The sequence below is a fragment of the Seriola aureovittata genome, chromosome 11 (assembly GCF_021018895.1).
Source record: "Seriola aureovittata isolate HTS-2021-v1 ecotype China chromosome 11, ASM2101889v1, whole genome shotgun sequence".
Classification (NCBI taxonomy): Eukaryota; Metazoa; Chordata; class Actinopteri; order Carangiformes; family Carangidae; genus Seriola; species Seriola aureovittata.
In genome coordinates, this window is record NC_079374.1 from 10,929,631 (window position 1) to 10,951,967 (window position 22,337).

At 40.4% G+C, this 22,337-nt stretch overlaps 2 protein-coding genes across 3 annotated transcripts; one reads left to right on the plus strand and one right to left on the minus strand.

Annotated features, from left to right (window-relative positions):
• Nucleotides 1-223: 223 nt before the first annotated feature.
• On the minus strand, nucleotides 224-6,695 carry LOC130177028 (uncharacterized). Its single transcript, XM_056388435.1, has 5 exons — nucleotides 6,113-6,695; nucleotides 2,111-2,428; nucleotides 1,703-1,996; nucleotides 1,411-1,539; nucleotides 224-1,214 (listed from the first exon to the last, which is right to left on the minus strand). Exons 1-4 carry the CDS (start codon nucleotides 6,153-6,155, stop codon nucleotides 1,415-1,417), a joined length of 780 nt encoding a protein of 259 aa, XP_056244410.1. The 5' UTR covers nucleotides 6,156-6,695; the 3' UTR covers nucleotides 224-1,214; nucleotides 1,411-1,414.
• A 306-nt stretch (nucleotides 6,696-7,001) lies between these two features.
• LOC130177026 (amyloid-beta A4 protein-like) lies at nucleotides 7,002-22,244 on the plus strand. 2 transcript variants are annotated; one of them, XM_056388431.1, is made up of 18 exons: nucleotides 7,002-7,241; nucleotides 10,158-10,325; nucleotides 10,457-10,586; nucleotides 10,700-10,812; nucleotides 11,272-11,462; nucleotides 11,560-11,798; nucleotides 11,971-12,138; nucleotides 13,727-13,860; nucleotides 14,006-14,080; nucleotides 14,495-14,653; nucleotides 16,150-16,278; nucleotides 16,504-16,603; nucleotides 17,214-17,281; nucleotides 17,720-17,858; nucleotides 18,121-18,174; nucleotides 19,599-19,690; nucleotides 19,796-19,942; nucleotides 20,049-22,244. In XM_056388431.1, exons 1-18 carry the CDS (start codon nucleotides 7,182-7,184, stop codon nucleotides 20,148-20,150), a joined length of 2,268 nt encoding a protein of 755 aa, XP_056244406.1. In that variant the 5' UTR covers nucleotides 7,002-7,181; the 3' UTR covers nucleotides 20,151-22,244. The 2 variants fall into 2 exon arrangements, with proteins under 2 accessions (XP_056244406.1, XP_056244407.1); XM_056388432.1 differs by lacking the exon at nucleotides 11,971-12,138 and having other exon boundaries at nucleotides 7,004-7,241.
• Nucleotides 22,245-22,337: the final 93 nt, after the last annotated feature.

The window sequence follows — 22,337 nt, forward strand, 5'->3', positions numbered from 1 at the left end:
CTGACCTGACATGATGTGAAGGATCAAAAGGAACAAAGTTCTTTGATTTATTGTTATTAACTGTTCTGTCATCTCACCTTCACCCTCACACACACACACACACACACACACACACTGCCAAGTGTTGCCACATTTCTTCTAGCTAGACAAAAGTAAGTAGAATTTGTCCTCTGTGATTGATAAGTCTCAACATGTTGTCCAGTAATAGTAGTCAAGAATATGCTGTTCTTCAGCTAAGCTTTTATAGTCTTTTACTGTCACACATCAAAGCAATTTACATACAGAAAGAACACATGACAAAACAACATTAGGAATGTCACAAAAATGCTATATGTATCCAAAACCCTGATGTACTATACATTACATAAAATCACTTTAACTTTATTTACAAAAGCTGAAACAAATCACACCCTTGTCCAAGGACCTTTAAAAGAAAATCACAGCATAGTGGCCCTCAAGCATATAGTTTTTATACACCTTCCACAAATATATACATAGCACGTGTAACATTTATATAAGTGGGAATGAACAATGCATAATGAACAACACTTTAATTGCAAACAATGATAAAACAGCTTATAAAATTGGTCCATATCAATCCAGAATTCATATTTTTACACATGCAAATGATGGCACTTAAAATGTATATGCCAAGGTACATTAAAACATTAAATGGCTCAGTTTTATGCTGCATTTCTGTTGTGATGAAGGACATCTAGAACTTAAAGACTGAAAAATGGGTCTCATAGTTTTTGGGTTTATAGAGTGAATAATGCAGTTATTTTGATTGAATAGCCTCACCATGCATCACCTGGTAAGGAATCTAGTGCACACATTTAGTGATTTATTTTTGCTGTAAGACGATTTTACAATTTTTGGGTTTTGTTAATTACAGAGGTGTAACTGTTTGCATTTCAATATATCAGTTCATCCTCACAGAGGGCACGCTCTTTTGACAGTCTCTGAGCTCTCGGGAGAGAATGTCAACATCAACAAGTTCACAAAGTGGATGGTATTGTCAGAAAAAGAATGAATGGCATGAACACAAGATGTAACCTGCCTGTAAACAGTCTCTGCATGGACATGATGGCACAGTCATAACTAACCACCATTGCAGTGGAAACTGTTTTTGAAACTTTCACATTGGATCATCATCTTATCTGATTTATCACTGTAAGTCATCTGTCTCCATTCCTCTTATCCTCGGTATACCCCTTTATCAAAGAGAAGAGATTAGGAAGGAAGATTTGAGTCAGGAGCAATGATGCATGTCAACAAAGAAGAGCAATACTGGTAATAGCTTGATATCAAAAGTCTAATCAATATTGCGCAACTCTGGTTTTAGCCAGTCAGGCTCAGAAACAGTATCTTGAGTAGAGGGTTCTGGTATTTTGATAAAAACTGGTTTACCGACTCAGCGTGAGATTTTCCAACGGTGACACAAGAAGAGGGAAAGTCCAAGCACCAACACAATGGGAATGATTTTGAATGAGTATCTCATGATGTATTTTGGTTGGGCAATGATTTTGCTGGGTGGATCTGTGGAAACATTAAAAACAATCAAAAATATGATTCTTCATGTTACAGACGTTAATTATCCTGAACTAGGTGTTGTCGCTGCATTTACAGCTAATATCATAATGCTTTTAATCTGGTAATAATGGTAAAGGAAAATAAAGACAAAATGAAAACAAATAGTTACCAGTCTGTCGTTCACAGTTATTGCTAATGATAGGCGATATGACTTTGGCTGTCACGTCACATTCAGGCTTTGAAGTCCAGTTGTGTTCAGTCTCAAGTTGGCTATCGAAACTGTAGAGGCCATTAGGAGCACCCACAGGGTCAGTGTGGGTTATCTCAGTTTTGGATGAATTTGTAAGAACATTTCCTTCCAAATACCACTGTATCTCGGCTTCTTGGTAGCGTCCTTCAACATGACAGTGGTAAGTGTTTATGGCACCATTCTCGGAAGAGTTTTGACAAACAGTGTAGTTTGCTGGTGAGAGAAGACTTCAGTTAAAATTGTGAAAGATTCTGCTGTAAATTCATGGGTGAGTGGATGAATGATCAGATGCTGCAGGCATGCAGAATAGATAAATGAATGACTCACCAAAGATGTTCAGATTAATAAAAAAACGCTGATATTGGCCTCCATAATCATAACTGCATTTGTATTTTCCCTGGTCATCTGCTGTGATCTTGGTTAGGAGAAGGGAGCAGTCACTGCTGTTCTCAGCCACAAATATTTTGGCTCGGTCCTTGTAGCTGCCATTGAAGCGTGAAGTGCTCGTGTTGTGCGAGAACACCTCATTCATCTTTGGTTCGTCAATTTGCCACCTAAACTCCTCCTCCAAATTTCTCCCTGAGCAGTTGCATGGCAGAAGGACACTGCCTTCCAGGGTGCCATTGATAGTCACCTCATTATCACCTGCAGGAGAAAGGGTAAATGTGGATTAGTTCAGTTCTCAACAAAGTTGTTTAGGCCTCTTTGCCAGCAGCAGTCAGAGCTGACAGTTCGTCCGTCCCATTCTCACGAAGGCAATATCTCACTAACACCTTGACGAAACATCTTTGAATTTGGCACAAACATTAACAACGACTCAAGGATGAACTGATTAGATTTTGGTGGTCAAAGTTCAAAGGTCGAGGTCATGGTGACCTCACAAAACACGGTTTTGGCCTTGTGAACACAATATCTCAGTAATGCCTAGACAAAGTTCAAGGTCAAGATGATCTCAATATGTCAGGGATGCCCGGAGGGAATTTCATTGCTTGTGGCACACTGTGACCTCACAAAACACGTTTTTGTAAGATTCATACACTAATCATGACACAATTTAACTCAAATGTCTATAAGGATAAAATGAAGTGATGACATTTTAGACTCAAAAGGTGAAAGGTCATCTTCACTGTGACATCATAATGTTCTGAAAAACACTTCTGTCTATTATTCAAATCTGTAATTCAGGAAGGGGAATTTGTGATCATATTTTTTGCAACTTGGCTGGTTGGTGGAAGATACAATCTCAATGCGGTAATTCTAGTTATTATAGATATTTCTCAGCACAGTTTCCTAAACTTGAATGATTAGCTCAATAACATGTTCAATAAACTTGAGAGATTAAGTTTAATGAAGAACTTTTTAGTCATACTGACAAATGTTGTGGTTTATTTTGCAGTGACAGTTTTACTCTCAGTGTGAGGAGCCAGTTTTGAATTTGACATTAAAGCTTTACAGCTGTCTCTGCTCCTATTATATTTCATACAAGCGTAAGTTCAAAGACTTTAGACTTCTCTCTAACCCTCTGTTCATTTGCTCCCTCCAGCACGAGTGCCCCAAGCCGTGTGCATTCCTCTCTTCTCCCTGATTTCTCCTTCATCATCTCTCTCTCCACTAGCTAGTGGTGTCCCATTCCAAATGTTCTGAATCTGGATCTTTATCCTCCAGGAGTTCCCTTTAGGCTGTCCTCCTTCCAGCTCTTCATGATGGGGAGGAGGTCAAGTGGCTCAAGTCCTATGTTGGCAGCATCTGGAAGTTGCTAGACGTCCTCCTGGATCATTTTCTTCATATATGTTTACAATCTATAATTTTGTCCATATTTTGTCTACTATATGCTCTGTTTCTGTACACACAACATTTATTGCGTGTCTGTCCATCCTGGAATATGTATCTCTCCTCTGTTGCGCTTCCTGTGGTCTCTTCCATTTTCTTTCCCCTTGAAGGAGTTTACTGTTTCAGTTTTTTCCTTTTATGATTCCCTTATGTGAGGACAGATGATGTTGCTATACAGATTAGAAAGCCACTTCACTGAAAGAGACTCTTCCCAGTTACTCTGTTAAATTATACTAGAGTAGGAACAGCATTGGATGTTTACCTTTATCATGATTAGAATTTTTTTTTTCATTATGAGAAGAATTATTATACTATTTACAATATATACTATCTCTGCATATTCTGACATCTGCTTGTACTGTATGCTGATCATGTGTCTAATTTGATGAGTGAACTACTTTCAGTCAACTCATCATTTCCAGTCAAAAGACCTCAAGTCAGAAGATCTCATGCTCGTAAATTCTGAAGGGGTCTGAAAGTAAAAGCTATTCATTCGTGGAATCAAATTAACAGTAAAACTTTTGTTGTGATTAAAGATAGTTGTCTCGCGTAATCGCTGTCTGATCTTTCTACTACACATGCAGCCCTGGACTATCAGCAGGCATCAAAACACACCCTTCCTGATGTCTGCTATTTTGTCCCTGATTGTCTGTTTTGTCAACCATTGTTTTGTTTTCTTTCACTGTTACTTTCACATTGATTCCACCATGTTTACATGAGAAGAAATGTTTATGAATTCTAATTACTTTCTACTACACATGCAGCCCTGGACTATCAGCAGGCATCAAAACACACCCTTCCTGGGGCGTTGTGTGTCTAAGCAGGCGCCCCATGTGTAGAGGCTACAGTCCTCGCTGCAGTTGGCCCCCGGTCCGAATCCCGCATCGGACGGCCTTTCGCTGCATGTCATTCCCCCTCTCTCTGCCTCCCCGTTTCCTGTCTCTCTCCACTATACCAATATTCCAATAAAGGCATAAAAAGCCCAAAAAAAATACTTAAAAAAAAAAACACACCCTGATTGTCTGTTTTGTCATGAGAAGAAATGTTTATGAATTCGAATTACTTTAAAGCAGCCCACATCTTCCAAAGTGATTACTGATGCATTTAAATAGGAACAAACAGAGGATTGTGTCTGAAAACAAAATTATAGGCAACAATGTATTATTGTATTGTAACAATGAACAATGTATGTAAAATATTTCATATTTATAAATGATTTTCTCCATTCTGCTAAGGACTGTGCAGATTTTACTGACATAACCCAGTTTTGGTAACTGATCATTTGTGCTGTTGTACAAACACAAAGCCACTCCTATCAGACAATGAAGACTGTCATTTTGTTGGAATTTCTCTCCAGGTGCAAAGAAACCAAGTGAAGACAGATGTTTGTTACTGACACCTTAAAAACAATGGGAAAAATTTCACTAAAATATTGCTTATATATGAAACAGACAGACATGTGTCATGAATCTATTTTAATACATACACTTTTTTACTGAAGCCAAAACTTTGTGCTATAGGAAACTCTAACAAGCATAAGTGAAATTAATCAGTGGCACATGAATAATTTAAATGTATTTGCATCTGCATGTTTTAATAAAATACCTCCTCTTTGTAATGGCAAAGAAAATCAAAGATTTTAAACACCTTGGAAAAAGTCATGTAGTAAAATACATTCTCATGAAGATTTGCATGTGGTTTAGGCATAGCACCACAAAGACACTGGGGTATTATGAATTGTTTTCAACTTTATTTTAATTTGATTTGTCCCTAATAACAAAGTTTTTATAACGGATTAACATGTTATTAAGGTGAGAGCATTTATGGATGGTCCTGTTCCAAGGTGTCATAGACAGAAAACATTCAACAAAAAAATTTAAAAATACAATCTCACAAACCAAAATGACATTGCATTAATATCCTGTCACCTTACTCCACAGATCCTGATTGACCACACCACTCAAAGCATCTCTTGTTATTTTAACACCCTGTTTATAGGGTTGATGTGGTTAATGGCTCAATATTTCTGAATCCCTGTAGCCATACATCTGTACATATATATATGAATATAACCAGGTGTTCTAAAACAGTCTGATTCCTCACTGCTCAGTATGACGTTGAATCTGAATCTGACAAATGTTTATTATTTATGTTATTTATGTCATTATTTATTTGTCATTTATGTCATTTAATCTACAACTGAATATCTTGCAATTAATCCTACAGAACTAGTTCAAGAAGTGAAATCAGAGGACACAAAGTTTTTGTGTTCATCAGAGATGACTTTTTCAAGCAAAGTTTTGCTCAGACTTGGCATGTCTCACGCCTGAATGAACTTCTACTACGCTATGGGTTACTTCTCCAAATGACATGCGGTTAAAAAAAGAAAAATGCAAAACGACAATCACTAAAGTAAGAACGTCATCAGTACATGTAGATTTATTTAATTATACGAATAACAAATGTTTGTGTGTGGTTCTTCTGTAGCTGAAGGCTTACCTGAGACAATTGCCACCATTAACACTCCCAGTAACGTCCTCATGTTGCGCTGTGCCGTTGAACAGGACAAATGGATCCGATCTACATGAAGGAATATGCTGCTAAAGTTGTATTGCAATTTGTAGAAGAATTATTCCAATCGGCGCTGTTGTTACCGCTTTGATTAATGTCAAAGTAATTAAATTAATGTCAAAATCCGTCCGTGAAGTCAATGAACCGAGCAGCAATCCACACGGTCGCCCTCAGTGACTCATGTGAGGAAAAGTGAAACCTGTGAAGTCCGAGTACATAGCGTCTTAAATTTCCGGAAACTTATATCAACACTGAAAAGGCCATGGGGATATCCGCCCCCCTCTGACTACATGATATTAAAACGTAAGCACTGTGAAACTCTAAAAGATCTTTACCTATTAACTCTAAGACAGGCAATAAACGTACCATATAATGCTGCCATTTTCAGTATTGCTCCACTTATAGGATTTCTTGGGATTTTTTTTTTATCAAACGAATGAGTGAGCAGGTTCTATATAAGACACGCGCGCGCACACACACACACACACACACACACACACACACACACACACACACACACGCACACACACACAAACACACACATTCATGTGTCATGTCTTACTCGTGGGGACCACAAGACATTATACATTCCCTAGCCCCCTACCCTAACCTTAGACAACCGAATGCCTCCTACTGACCCTGGGCGAATTCTGCCCCCAGCCCTAGAACCAAGTCCAGCATTTTGGTCCCCACAACGATGTCGGATCCCACAAGTGTAGAGGGCTCTACCCCACGAATATGGCAAAACAAGCCCATATAGATTCACACACGGTCAGACGCGCTCCCCCGCCCTTATGCATCCCTCCAGCCTCTCGCCGTCACCGTCAGGAGCTACACTGGGAGGGAGGAGCAGCGGGATCGGGATTGGAACACTTCAGCCTCCGCGGTGTCGACGCACATAACCACCTGCTTTAACACATATAATTTGTATTTTTTTTTTATTTATTAACGGAAAAATCGTGAACATAACGGGGGTGCTGGACACCGGGAGGACGGCATGGGAGAGCACACGGCGTTTCTGCTGTTACTGGTGGCGACCTTGACGCTTTCATCCGAGGTGAGTACAACGGAGTATTGGCGAGCCGTTCCCTGGCTCTGCTCATCTGCGGCGGGCCTGTAGTCAGACTGGGCAGCAGGCGGACCACAACCCCTGTGTTAAACGGACAATGACGGTCCAAGATAGCGGTTTAAAATGTAAACGTAACTGATGCTATTGCGTAGGATATAACGTCGCAGTGATAAAATGAATGCTGTGTAACATTACAACCGTGGTTCTGCCAAAGATAACATTATTACATGGTTTATCCGAGGCCCACACTCCGTTCGATCCAGTGTATTAATTTTCCCTGACAGTTCTTCACATCTTGTTTTACGAGTTCAAAGATATGTGAGGCTTACAGCGTACACATATTTACTGCGTAGAATTAGCAAACCAAAGCTACCAGGGCCTACCGTTAGATGTCAGTGATTGACAGCTTGGCCCTGCCATGTTAGACATGTTTTTGTTTGTCTTAGTGTTGTTTTTTTTTAACGCAGGCCTCTTATAATACTATACTATTGTGGTAAGTAATTATTATCCTTTATGGCTTGGTAGATAGCTAAGTTAAATCACCTAACTTACAGCAGTGAATATGGTTTAGAAAGCTAACGTTTGTTAGCTTTTTCAGGAAAATGACTCGGATTGGCATGGCAACCGTGCTAACACGTCACTCAGTTAGTCCTGTTAAAAATGTTGACGGTTCAAACAAATCCTTTAATACACCAGCTATACGTAACAAATACAACGCAGACACTTCAGCCTTGATGTGAATAAACAATACCCTCTGATACCGACACAGGACTTCAGTGCTAAAGTGGAGTGTGTTATTCGGTGCTGCTGCGTCGACCTAACTCACTAAGTCCAGCAGCGTTGCAGCTGCAGGGTGGTGATATTGCTGAGGAAAATGGAAAAAGGATGCAGCGTTTTTAGTTTGACATAAGCAAGATGGCGCCTGCAGCTTGCTTCTGCTTCTGTCTTGTGCTGTGCTGTGCTGGACCATAGAGATATACACTGCTCAGGACTAGCTGGTAATAGGATGAACAGGGCCTGCATTGCAATGTGGTTATCATTAGATGCGTACTGTAGTTTTTTTCATAACCATGGTAAATTAAGGGATGCAAGTTGTTTAGGGAGAATTTTTCTAAAGTGCAGACCCAATATACAAACATACCTATTATAGCTTCTCAAACCTCTGTGTGCTGCAGTGAAAAATGTCTCTGCAACACGAATTGTGTGGGACACACTTTTTGATGTAGCATTCAAGGGCTTTTCTTATTGACTGTCACCGTACGTGCCTTACCTGTTTCTGTCCTGAGATACTGTAGCTGTTTTTGTCTGCTATGGTTTTACTGTACAGCTCCTGTTATGTTATAGTAGAGCTGTAGCTAGATGTTCTGACATATAGTTTAAACCTCTGCTGTAATATTTGTGTGGTATTTGAGATTAGGATAAATTTGGAGAGATTTGTTTTAGAGCCTACCCATGTAATCCAGTTAAATACACCTATTGTTTTTGCATTGTATGCCATTTCTGTGCTGCATGTCTTTTGATGCTGCAGGCTGGGTCATGACAGAAAGAGTCGCACACAGGCCCTGCAGCACCTATACATAGATGTGATAACAATGTGCACTGTTAAGACTTGTTGTCACACTCCCCTTCTGTCACAAGGGAGTTTTTGAGCATTTTATTTAATGTTAGGCCAGGTCAGACTGGTTATCTCGGCATAAGAGCAATATATTGATAACACATGGCTTGATATAGCTATCCCTTGTAGGTTTTTCTACAGGAACATTTCTCAGAGTGCGTAAACCAGTGATATATGAGATGAACAGCTTCATATTGACCAATTTGAAGATTTATGTGGTTCAGTGCTGGTGTGGTAGTACCATTCTGAGTTGTGACCTTATCACATATTCTTTAAACCACATTTTCTTTTATTTTCTGTAGCCTGTAATGCACATTTGTGTTGGTTCATGCACCCACTGCTTACTTCTGCAGTTTGTTTCTTTTTTGCTGTTGAAAGACTGAAACAGACTTATCAAGATGGATGTGCCAAGGCTCTAAAATAAAAAATGGAATTGCACATTTTAATGAATGAATGGGTAACATTATGCAATGGGCTGATAATGTGTGAAAATAGTGGTTTCAGCAGCAAGGAACAATGTGCTATCCCACCCTGACTCACAAGAGGCTAATATGCAGTTCTTCACAGGCAAATATAGCATCAAGTTGGAAACAGTCAGCATCAGTCTTTTCTGATGTCTACCAGAAAAAATAGAGGGCTTAAAATGCAAAACACATTGAAACTTGTTTCCCCAAACCCCAAGGAAGGAAATACATTAAGTGCAGACATGTACTGTATCTCCGATTGGAAACTAGAAGGCAAAAGCCGGATCATTTGAAAGAAGAGGAGGTTTGCACACCATAGTCACTCGCAGCTGAATTTTGATATCTGTGGTTCAATGCAAGCTTTTCTACTCTTTGCCATAATAGGCTATATTGACTTCCTTACACTCTCATTGCACTTGCAATTGCTCTCTAATAAAATAAATGAATAAATCCTCATAAGAAAAGCTAACAAAGCGCACATGTGCTGCCCTGCAGTTGCAATACTTAGCTCTCTGGCTTATTGGCTCAAAGGGATGGAATTGAGTATCTTCCCTTGCTTAGGCTTAAACCTTTAGTGATTTTATTTATTCATTTATATAATAACTTACATGCACAGTGGTATCATGGAGTCATTTAAAAGAGCCCTTTATCCTTATGACTCACTGGTTCCAGTACTTTGTAGAGAGAATTATATATGCAGGGTTGTATGTGAAATGAACTACAATAAACTGAGAAAGACTAAATATACATAAGCTGCTTCAGGAAATATTTGTGGTTAAATTATACAATCTTCATTTATTGTCCTCTTTCTCCTTGTCTCCCCAGGTGCCTGCTGATGACTCCGTGGGTTTGCTAACCGAGCCCCAGGTGGCAATGTTCTGTGGAAAGCTCAACATGCACATCAACGTGCAGAGTGGCAAATGGGAGTCTGACCCCTCTGGCACCAAGGGCTGCATTGGCACCAAAGAGGGCATCCTGCAGTACTGCCAAGAGGTATTTAATCTGAGACAGCAGTGCAGAGACAGAGAACGAGATAGGAACAGAGAGAGATACAGCAAGCAAACAGAACAGGAAGACAAGTAATGCAGTAAGAAAGAAGACAAAAATCTCTCACTGTTCTCCAGGTGTACCCAGAGTTGCAGATCACAAATGTTGTGGAGGCCAACCAGCCTGTCAGCATTCAGAACTGGACCAAGAAAGGCCGCAAGCAGTACCGCAGTCATACACACATCGTGGTGCCGTACCGCTGCCTGGGTAAGCAGTTTTACTCATACAAGTGTATGTGACTGGGCCTGTGTGTGTATGATTGCATGTGTGAATGGACATCCAAGCTACTTGTAACGAACAAAGACATATTCATGTTGCAGTTGGGGAATTTGTGAGTGATGCCCTGCTCGTTCCGGACAAGTGTAAGTTCCTGCACCAGGAACGTATGGACCAGTGTGAGAGCCACCTGCACTGGCACACTGTTGCCAAAGAGGTGAGAAGAAACAACAAGATAGCATCATAGTCATCTCACGATATTAACTTTATATTGTATATCATGCTCCCAGTATCATGATATCTACTGATGACTTTTTTGTTCTAGTTCTTCCTTTTTCTATCTAGTGTTCTTAGTGAATGACTCAGAACACACACACACACACACACACACACACACACACACACACACCCACACACCCACACCCCCCACTTGTATTTGTTATCAACCTACTCAGCCACTCTGTTCTGACTTTGTTCTGACGGGTCACCCTCAGAGACAGTTGTCTGTCAAATATTGATTGATTTTTTTTAACCCTCTATTTTAATAAATAATCTGGGCATGAAAGCTACAGTATGACTAAGTTGATGAACGTTGTGTCGTTTCATTTTGGATGTTCATATGTTAGCCATTGAAGCGCTGTAGGAAGCCATGATTAATGTCTGTTATTAACATTAGTCCTGCGGAGACCGCACCATGAATCTCCATGACTATGGGATGCTGTTGCCATGTGGCATCGACCGTTTCCGGGGAGTGGAGTTTGTGTGCTGTCCGGCGGAGGCAGAACGAGAGTCAGACAGCACAGAGCTAGAAGGGGAGGAGTCAGACGTCTGGTGGGGCGGAGCCGAGACAGAATATTCCGATAACAGGTGTCATTACTCACTGACCTTCATCACCAGACACACATACACACACACCAACACACACTTGTTGATATAAATACTGAACGGGCCACTCTCTTCGCAGCATGTCACGTCCATCAGACACAGAGCCTGCCACCACAGAGGATGATGAAAATGAGGATGAACAGGCGGAAACCTTTGAAAGGGATGAGAATGGAGATGGCAATGAAGATGATGAGGAGGATGAGGAAGATGAAGATGATGACATGATCGATGAACGGGATAGCGATGAGCGCAATGCTAACATTGCCATGACGACCACTACCACCACTACCACTGAATCAGTTGAAGAAGTTGTGCGAGGTAAGAAATCAAGTGAACATGCACCATTTGTTTACATGTGTTTAATCAGTGGTTGTTTTTTTGTAATGTGTTGTTTGTTGATTACATAACAAGTGATACTTTTATGTTTTCCATGAAATTCAGAAGCTCACATTTTCATTCATTTTAATTTGCCTGTGTGCACATATCTCAGCCGTTTGTTGGGCTCGTGCTGAATCAGGCCCGTGTCGTGCCATGCTGGAGCGCTGGTACTTCGTGCCTGAGAAGGGCCGCTGTGCTCCCTTCTTGTTTGGGGGCTGTGGGGGCAACAGGAATAACTTTGAGTCGGAGGAGTACTGCCTAGCTGTCTGCAGCAGCTCGTGTAAGTCCCAGGGCCAGAGCCGTCTAAGCCCTGAAGTGTCGACACCCTGAGCCTGATTCCTGTCCTCAGGCTGCTGCAGATTGTCTCTGTGTCTCATTCGCTTTATCTGTTTCTCCCTGTCCTGAGTGTCTGATGGCTCTTAACCAATCAGAACACTGACAAGTGGAATTGGTTGCTTTTCATTTAGTCTTGTCTTGAGCATTACATGATTATTTTCTCATTATCTTAGATTGGAAAAGGAAAAATAGTGAGAAGAAAAAACATGAGTGCCATGAAATCACCCATCTCCCTGGAATAACATATTATGTTTATATATGTTATATATTTGTGTGTACCTTTTACAGAAACTCAAGAAGACGTCCTAGAATTTGTGATAAATATGAAGAAAAGTAATAGTCCGAGACAGTTAGCCTGACTCCTTCCATCCTTTGTGCTAAGCTAATCAGCTGCTAAAAGGAAGATCAATCTTCTCTTCTAACTTTAGGCAGATTAAGGAATAAGTGCACTCGCAAAATGTTGATCCATTCCTTTAATTTTCAAAAAGGACTAAGATATTATTCACTAAAGCAGCTGGACACACTTTAGTGGATATTACTCAAACATTGGTTCTCTTCAAGACCAGTCATTTCACATTAGTGGGGTCATTAGTTAGTTTGATGATGGATGATCAATGTAGTGAAAGAAAATGAAAAGGCCAAAAAAGAGGGCAAGCGGATCAAGTGAATGTCCCTGTTGGAAAGCAGCCATGATGCTCTGTCCTTCACTTTCACATAAAGCAATCATTCCCTTCCATATCCTTTAATTACTCTTTTCGTCATTTTCTTACCAGTAACACTAACTGATACTTCTTACAGCATGTGGACAAGGCAGCGTCAATACTGAACCTTAAATATCAGCGTGTGTCTGCATGTATTTCTATACACATGTGTTTGCATGCCTTCCACTGTAATATGCAGATGTAAGGTCTTGTGTCTGCCGCTGCAGCTGTGTAGTAGTATGACCTGGCAGTTGTGGGTCTATAGTCATCAACCTCCTAACGAGCTGAGTGTGTTGATAGCCATGGTGTGTGTGTATATGTGTGTGAACAGGGTGAGAGTGTTGTTAAAGGTTAATGGGTTGATTTGCTGTTTCCACCCAGAGAAGCACCACACTCCTCAGTGGTGCCGTGTTTGCCCTGATCCTGACTCTGCACTTTTCATCTTATCTCCAGGCTCCCACATTAAACAAAGACACAGATGGACATATAAACACACATACAGTGGGAAACTCATCACCCTTTGTCCCCTGATAATCCATGTCAATCTTAAACCATGTATTACTTAACCTATTGTATGTTATTAACACGTTTAAACCTATAGCAGTTCTTACTGTCTTTTAAATTTCTGTTATAACTGTTGTGTATGTGTCTTGAACTGAAACCTTGTGTAATGTTGCACTCTGTGAAATGCATTGTTTGTTTCAGACGCCTGGGATCAGTGTTTTTCCTGCCTTTGATGCATCCTTTTTCCTTGTATTGTTATCACTCTGCACCACATACTGTTCTCACCCCTGCCCTGCATGTGACCACTTGCTCTTTGTTACCTCGCAGTACCTACCATGGCTCCCAGTCCTCCGGACGCTGTGGATCGGTACCTTGAATCGCCTGGTGATGACAATGAACACACTGATTTTCAGAAGGCCAAGGAAAGCCTGGAGGCCAAACACCGTGAAAAGATGTCCCAGGTATGGTGTGAGTGTGTCTGGGTTAACATTTACATACGAAACACTTCCGGTGGGTGACCAGATGTCTGATCTGACATTACAAAGCCTGAATTTGTCAGTATGACATGGTTGCTTTTGTCCCTGACATGACACGCTTTATGTCCAGGTCATGAGGGAGTGGGAGGAGGCTGAGAGACAGGCCAAGAACCTTCCTCGTGCTGACAAGAAAGCCGTCATCCAGGTAGGACACACACCACAACTTCTGCTGTTATTGTGCATGTTAAAAACCATCATTTGTAAATGTCAGATGTGTTTTTAATGAAAGGATTTGGAAGTTACAGTGAAACATGACCATATCTTCAAATCAGAACTGAATTGCCAACTTATTGCTCTACTAGCTACTATGACCAACACGCTAACCATCAACTGGTTTTTATCTGGGTAACTGGGTATTTTATCACATTTAATTAGATACATTCATGTATATGTCCCTAGGTTCTAGATGAGTCATTAAAAATATGTAGGAAGAGATAACATTTAGATATAGATGAACATATATTTGACATGTACTAAGTGATAAGGTATTCATAATCAGATTGCAAGAAGAAGTGGTAATTGTGGTCATTGTCATCTGTGTACTATCTATGCAATGCAGCACTTCCAGGAGAAGGTGGAGGCTCTGGAGCAGGAGGCAGCAGGAGAGAGGCAGCAGCTGGTGGAGACCCACATGGCTCGGGTGGAGGCTCTGCTCAACAGCCGACGACGCCTGACCCTCGAAAATTATCTCAGTGCCCTACAGGCCAACCCTCCACGGGTACACACACATGCTTAGACATATCTACAAACACACATTTGCACTTTTTAATAAACAGAATAACAGGCTGTTCAGAATCAGAGTTTATTGCTAAGTAGGTTTTCACATATGAGGAATTTGCTTTAATGTTTTGGTGCAGAACAATAAACACAGTAAGTAGAACGATAGGAGGGACAGAAGATTGCAGCCAATCATCTACTCGGTAAAGTGAATGATAAGCTGCAGTCTGGCCTTGTCCTTTGCAGTGGCAGCAGTGTACCAGATGGTGACGAAGGAGGTCAGGATAGACTCAATGATGGCTTTGTAGAAGTGCACCATCTTTGTCTTTGGCAGATTGTAATTCTAGGCTCTTCCTTAAGTCCACAACCATCTCTGCTGTCTTTAGAGTATTAAGTTCCAAGTTGTTCTACTTGCACAAGATGACCAGATGGTCAATCTCTCATCTATATGCAGTCTCATCCCCGCCAGAGATGACTCCAATGAGGGCGGTGTTGTTTGTAAACTTTACAGACTGATAACTGGAGGTGCAGCTGTTGGTGTACAGGGAGAAGAGCGGAGGAGAGAGGATGCAGCCTTGGGTTGATTTGTTGCTGATGATCTGGGAGTCAGAGACAGGAAGTCAGTGAGCTTGTCCTGCAGCAGAGCTTGGATTATAGTATTGAAGGCAGAACTGAAGTCTACAAACAAGGCATAGGTTCCTGAGCAGTACAGGTGCTGAAGGAGAGAGCCATGTTAGCAGCATCGTCTACAGATCTGTTAAAACTCTTGAGGCTATCTGCAGGCGGTCTAGCCTTTGAGGTGGGATTGCACAAGTCACTCAAATGACCACCAAGGTCAGGGTGGTGGGTCTATAGTCAATAAGTCCTGTGGTCCTTGTTTTTGGGGACGGGGATGATGGTGGATGATTGGAAGTAGGCTGGCACATGGCATGTCTCGTGAGGTACTAAAGATGTCTGTGAATAGGGGACTCAGCTGATGAGCACAGTGCTTCAGGGTGGAGAGATGGAGAGACAGAGTGGGGGTTCTTTTTCTTGAAAACCCTGATGGAGATAGTTGTTACTGTTTCAGAGGAGGAGGGGGTCTCTGAGGTGAGTAGTTGTGGAATCGCCAAGGCTGCTGTTGTGGTGGGGGAGGTGAAGCTGTTGAGCAGGAGCTGGTAGATGGACTCACGGGGGATGGTGTCAGGACTTTCCCATTGTCTTCCAAACAACATTAGAACAAATTCACTTCGTTAGCCAGGCGCAAGTCGTTAATGAAGGTGTAGGTTTGTAGTTTTTTTAACCTTAGCTGACTGAGTTTAGCTGAGTTCATTTAATGGTAGAGTTTAGGCAAATCACAAAAGCTTTTAATCAGTAATATTCAACACTACTCTGCTGTTGTAACTGGCAGTGAATATAAATAAGTGTATGTAAAATGAAAATAGCACATCATTTGTTTTTATAAGGCGTCCCTAAATGTAATAACCCCACTAACGCCCGCAACACTGTCACCACCAGCCCCGTCAGGTGTTGAGTCTGCTGAAGAAGTATGTCCGTGCAGAGGAGAAGGACAGGCAGCACACTCTGAAACATTACGAGCATGTCCGCACAGTCGATCCCAAGAAGGCTGCACAGATCCGACCTCAGGTACTCTACCTCACACACATGTAAAAACCTGGAGCTGCACTAAACCTTTACTGGAATGAAAAGATTTTAAATGCTTGTAAAATCGGCTATAATTGAGTGATATATTTTAATATGATGATTGATTTTCACATATGTTTTGTGACTTGGAATAGAAACATTTTTAACCTTTTTTGTGTTTATACTGGAACTTATTCACCATTCCCTCATTCTTCTTCTTACTTTTAGGTTTTGACCCACCTACGTGTGATAGATGAGAGGATGAATCAGTCATTGGGTCTGCTCTATAAAGTGCCCAGTGTGGCTAATGAGATCCAGAACCAAGTTGGTAAGTGGTGGCTTCAAACTTAATTGTTAATGTGTGAATGACTGCTTTTTTTTTAATGACAAGTTGTGGTTTTGCGGGGGGGGTTGTGCCAAACTACTTCTTGACTGGGAAGAGTGGGTTTATTTTATCTTATATCATATATCTTTTTCTCAACCTCTCAGCAAGAAAGCGAATAAGCAAAGTGTCACACTGTTAATTTAAGTTTAGATTAAGCAGCTTTAAAATCTGCTTTCACAGGCAGTAAACATGTTGTAATCTAGTGCAGCTGTCTCAAATCAATCTCAATCTGCTCATTATTAGGAAAGGGAGTCTAATTAAACCACCTTAAATGTGCTGTGGGAGTTTACAGACTGCACTAATTAAATAACCCTGTAACCTCCTGTAATGCTGAGTGAGGATGAAAATTAGTTTTACAGCGTGTCTGAAGTCCGGTGATGAATGGCGTGCTGAAAGCGCAGCATCTTTACAATATTTCTTCAGTAATCAGGACACTGTATGGACTTCACTTGACTTCATATGCAATTTTTAAAATAATTCATCTCACTCCCACTATTATTATCACAATGTCTCTCTTTCTCTTTCTCACTCACTTTCTCCTTTTTCTTCTTAGCGGTTATAGTGCAGCGAGTTCAGTCGGAGCTGTCTCAGCAAGTCTCTTCCCTGCAGAGCGATGGGCGGGTGAGTCGAGCTGCACCCGCTCACATATGCATGGAGTGGGCCCTGTATAAACTGCACGCTCTCTCTCACATGTATAAATAGAATCACCTCTGCTCCTCAGAATGACAGAAGTCAACAAAGTGCTGCACAGAGAAGCTTAGATGCAGACACAGTGGATTAAATGCATAAAGAGCACAGTAAGAAATACCACAAAGGCAGAGGCACAATGAGTTTGCAGTAGAGAAAATCAAACAGATCCCAGGGGGATACTGTATCTGAAGGATAAGAAAAATGAGCTCACAGTTCATTTTTACTGTTTTAGCCATAATACATCTGCAAGTTGAAGTACTATGGGTGATGTGTGACTCTCTAATTTCTAACAGATAATCATTAGGATTGGATGACATTTTCAAAGAAAGCGTCCCTGACCTCCAGATGAATGCTCCTCTGTGTTTGCAGGTGGATGGCAGGGTGAGTTACGGTAACGATGCTCTGATGCCGGATCAGGCCTACAGCTCTGCTCCTATGGACCCTGGCCTGGACGGATTTGGCTTCATCCACCCTGAGAGCTTCAACCAGCCCAACACAGAGAACCACGGTAACACACACACACACACAATACACACCATTGATTAGAATACACAGAGACTTATTGTTATGTTACAGAATGAGACATTCACCCTATAAATGACTGAGTATAAACACTCTTTAGATAATGTGTGCCAGCAGCAATTTGATACATCTTAACAAAATCTAGAGTTGTAATGGGATATAATTTGAGAAGCTGTGTCATTGATGAGATAATACACAATTTGACTTTTTAATCCTCTTTTCTGTTTTCATTGTAACTTTGTTTGCAGTTGAGCCTGTTGATGCTCGTCCAATTCCAGATAGAGGACTGCCCACACGACCTGGTGAGTGTGTGTTTAGGTGACTAGGTCTGACTAGGTGATTCATCAATATTACCTTTGATCCTGTCTGCATATAATCATTTAATAATATGATTCTCACACAGAGACCACAAGTTAAATATTTACCCAAATCTGTCACAGTATGAGAGTATTTTTGTAAATAAGAAAGGTTATGTTTATAGTATTCAGTATTTCTTACTAGACTACATGCTGTGTGTGTTAATCTTTTAGGTTTAACTAATGTCGAATTAATTATCTTCCTTCTTAAAACATTTGTAAAGGCAATTTTAAATGTTACATTGTTTACGTCCATGTTTGGTTGCTAGCACTCTTCTTCTTCTTCACTGCCTTTCTTGGTTCATCTTTGCACATTACTGCCACCAAAACATGGAATAGCATGCACATGCTCACACATGGCACAAATAAAACAGGGACCCATTTCATAATAATAATAATAATGATAATAATAAACATTATTTATTTACTTTTCAAAAACAAATAATATAATATACATATAATATATATCCAGATAAAGGAATTCAGAACAATAACATGAAGTAGAATCAGACCACTAAAAGTGGTACAGAAGTACAGAAATATATATATATATATATATATATTTATATAATAAAATTAAGATAAAAAAGGTGAAATCAAATAGAAAAGACAAAGCATATTGGGAACAAGAGCCAGAGACCAGAGGAGACCTGCCTGACGGTCTGAGGCTCTGGCTCAGAGAGGAGCAGTGATTAGGCAAAATAACTGTGCGCTGAACCATGAAGTAATTTAAATTTGATTGGTCAAATGTTCAAATCAATTTTAAAACTGACTGGTAACCAAAGAAGGGAGGGCAGAACACGGCCAATATGATCTTGTATATTTGAAATTCGGTAGAATCCTTGAAGCTACATTTTGTACTTGCTGAAGGCGTGAGATTATTTTTTTGACGTAACCCTGAGTGAAGTGCAATAGTCAAGATGCGAGGATGTTTTGGGACATCCAGCACTTGATTTGACTTCATGTAAATTGAATGTACATCCATGTAAAACCCCACAGGGTACTTTTAATGATTAGAGCATATTGAAAAGTGAAAGAATTTTTCCCACTAAAAACTGTAAAAAACAATTTGACCAATTGAACATCAGTTTAGCTTATTTAATATGTAAGCTTGAATGATATGTAAATATTGTAACATCGATATGAAGATAAGTATGTGATCATTTCTGCAGTATTAATTTTGCCCATATAACTCACCTCTAGGTTTGAAATCCCTTTCTGCCATTGTGTGTTAATCTTGTTCAATTGCAGATAATACAAATACAAATGTAGCCTTGTGTGTAAGACAAAACATGCTATTGCACCACTGATTTTCATTATGCATTTGTGTTTATAACATACTTTGTCTGTGCACGCTCCTTTCCTTTCAGTATCTGCCCTTAAGCCGGAGGAGATGCCAGAAGTGCGGATGGACACTGAAGATAGGCAAAATGCCGGTTATGAAGTTTACCATCAAAAGCTGGTATGATAATGATTACAACACAACACACTTAATCATGTTATTTGTTCTGCCCCTGTTGTGGTCTGTGCTTTGTGCACATAAACATCTTTTGTTTTTTAATGGCAGGTGTTTTTCGCTGAGGATGTGGGGTCCAATAAAGGTGCCATTATTGGGCTTATGGTCGGAGGGGTTGTCATAGCAACCGTCATTGTCATTACCTTGGTGATGCTGAGGAAGAAACAGTATACCTCTATTCATCACGGTGTAATTGAGGTAAAGAAAAGGGCTGAATGAATGCGGTGTTTCCCAGTGTGTTCGTTTGTCTACAGTGAAGACCGTTTTCGTTTTACTGACCTTTTTGTTTTATCTGTGTTGGTAGGTGGATGCAGCAGTGACACCAGAGGAGCGTCATCTGGCCAAGATGCAGCAGAACGGCTACGAGAATCCCACCTACAAATTCTTCGAGCAGATGCAGAACTAAAAAACTGCTCATCAACATTTTCTTCAGGCGTATCCCAACCACACTCTCAGCACTCGTAGGGTCTGTTCCACTCGGGTCCCTTGCCCTCAGCCCCTACACCTTCAGCCACTCACCATGTTGAAGGGGGAGGGAAGGTATGAAGATTACTGCAAAGGCTGATTTTTATCTTGTTTGAAAGTAAGGAAATGATAAGTGAAATCTTTGTACCAGTTTGTGTGTCAGTGAGGGGTTTGGGCCAAAGGAAACTGACATGGAACAAAGCCTTCTTAATCCCTGATCCCTTGATTGTACAGAGCAACGCTTGATCTTACATTTACCTGCATTTGGTCAGACAAGGGTATCCTGTTCCAACTGCACAATTCAGAACAAAAACTTCATAGTGTTTGTACTGAAAATACTCCACCCTGTTGACTATTTATATGAAGTCACTGCAGTACTGCGCTCGCAGCTGAAACCAGAAAGAAGTAATCCCCCAGCAGTTTAATTCCCGGTCGCTCCTTCATCACTCCATTTTCCTCAAACTGTCCCACACATCCCTGCTCCCCTGCTCTAGGATGACAGCTGTGCTGTGTTTGATGACATAACAGCTCTTAGAGCTGGCAATGGGAGGAGGGGCTCTCAGAGCGCCTCTCCATATGATTAAAGCCCAAGTGTTTCAGGTTTGTTTTTCAAAAAAGGATAGAAAAAATACAGAAAAATATACATAATCAAAATATGTAAAAGTTGAAAAACATTGAATGTTTTGTTTTCTGATTTTTTATGTGTAATATATTAAGACAGAGGTTAGCTGTAAGTTTATGTAGTGCATGGCAATATTGATGACAGATACAGTTAACTGTATGTTGAGGTCCTCAGGAGCGGTCCTCTTACTAGATATGTTAGCGGGATTGTACATTTGTAGTGTCTTCTTTGTGATCTTGTGATATGAAGAAGAAAAAGAGTATTCAGAATCTGGTCTGCTTTGATGTCACTCAGACTTGCTTTAACTGAATCCTGGCTCTTTATGCTCATCTCCATGCTTCACTGTTGTGTTAGCTGCATGGGCAAAATGCTCTATACTGTATGTAATATATGAAGTGTAATAGTATCCGAAAGGAAGACGATCGTGTTACTGTTTGCGTTCTATGCACTCTGTCATTTTGGAAGTCTGATTATTATCACCAAATATTATTGCTGTTAAGTCCCTGATGCCAATTCACACTGTTGCTGCAGATTGAGTTTTTATTAGAATTTCTGAAAGTCTATCATTCCAGATTTATCATTCCACTGTCTCTCTAGATTGCAAATACTTGGAAGATGGAGATCCAGCTCTCAAAGGCCCAGTTTCATTATCAAGCTCCACCTCTCTGTCTTCTCCCCTTGTTTGTGTTCTTCAGTCTTTCTTTTCTAACCCCCATTTCTCATGTTTATACTCTCTTTCTGGCTGTGTCAGCAATATTGTACAGTGCAGCACTTTGGATTCAGTGTGTGAGTAGTTGATATACAAACGGGACTTGTTTGGTCGGCAAAGATCAGTTTTCTAGATGGTCCTCTCTCTTCTCCATTCCTTCACCGATTCACACATGCACATTCTATTTTTCTACATTTCCTGTGTATACATGTACAGTGCTTCTATTTGTCCTGTGGTGGATATTTCTTTATCTGCACATACGTTGTCAAGTTTCTTACTTGTCCTCACAAAGAGGTGAAGAAGCACCATTAACAATGGGAGGACGACCACATTTCACATCAGCATGGAGACACATTTTCCTCTCCCTTAATTAAGTTATTCACACCACCTCCAGTAAACATGAATGTGACCTGCATATTGTGCATTTATACCACAGAAATACGACACATATCACCTCTACACATTATATATCCACACATGTACAGAAACACTAACTAAAGCTCTTAATCAGGTGAATGTTTAAAATTTGTATTGATGCTCACTCTGGGTGTCTTTGAAGGCTAGTGACAAAAAAAGATGCTTTTTTTTCTCTCATTGATTCAGTGACCTTCCTCTGTGTGTAGTTAAATGAACCATTTGCTTAGAGTAAGAAAAAGCTTTCTACACTCACTATACCATGAATAAAATTTTGAATGTACATATTACTTTCTGGTTGGCTGTCATGAGTCTCTTACTATGATTTAAATATATATATTTTTTAAAAAAGCTCAAAAGATGAAATGACTGAGATCCAGACA

Coding starts and splice junctions, on each gene's coding strand:
- LOC130177028 (XM_056388435.1), bottom strand. CDS start 6,155: ATGAGGACGTTACTGGGAGTGTTAATGGTGGCAATTGTCTCAG. Junction 1,997..2,110: donor TATTAATCTGAACATCTTTG/GTGAGTCATTCA, acceptor TTCTCTCACCAG/CAAACTACACTGTTTGTCAA. Junction 1,540..1,702: donor TAACTGTGAACGACAGACTG/GTAACTATTTGT, acceptor ATGTTTCCACAG/ATCCACCCAGCAAAATCATT.
- LOC130177026 (XM_056388431.1), top strand. CDS start 7,182: ATGGGAGAGCACACGGCGTTTCTGCTGTTACTGGTGGCGACCTTGACG. Junction 11,799..11,970: donor AGTTGAAGAAGTTGTGCGAG/GTAAGAAATCAA, acceptor CACATATCTCAG/CCGTTTGTTGGGCTCGTGCT. Junction 14,081..14,494: donor ACAAGAAAGCCGTCATCCAG/GTAGGACACACA, acceptor TATGCAATGCAG/CACTTCCAGGAGAAGGTGGA.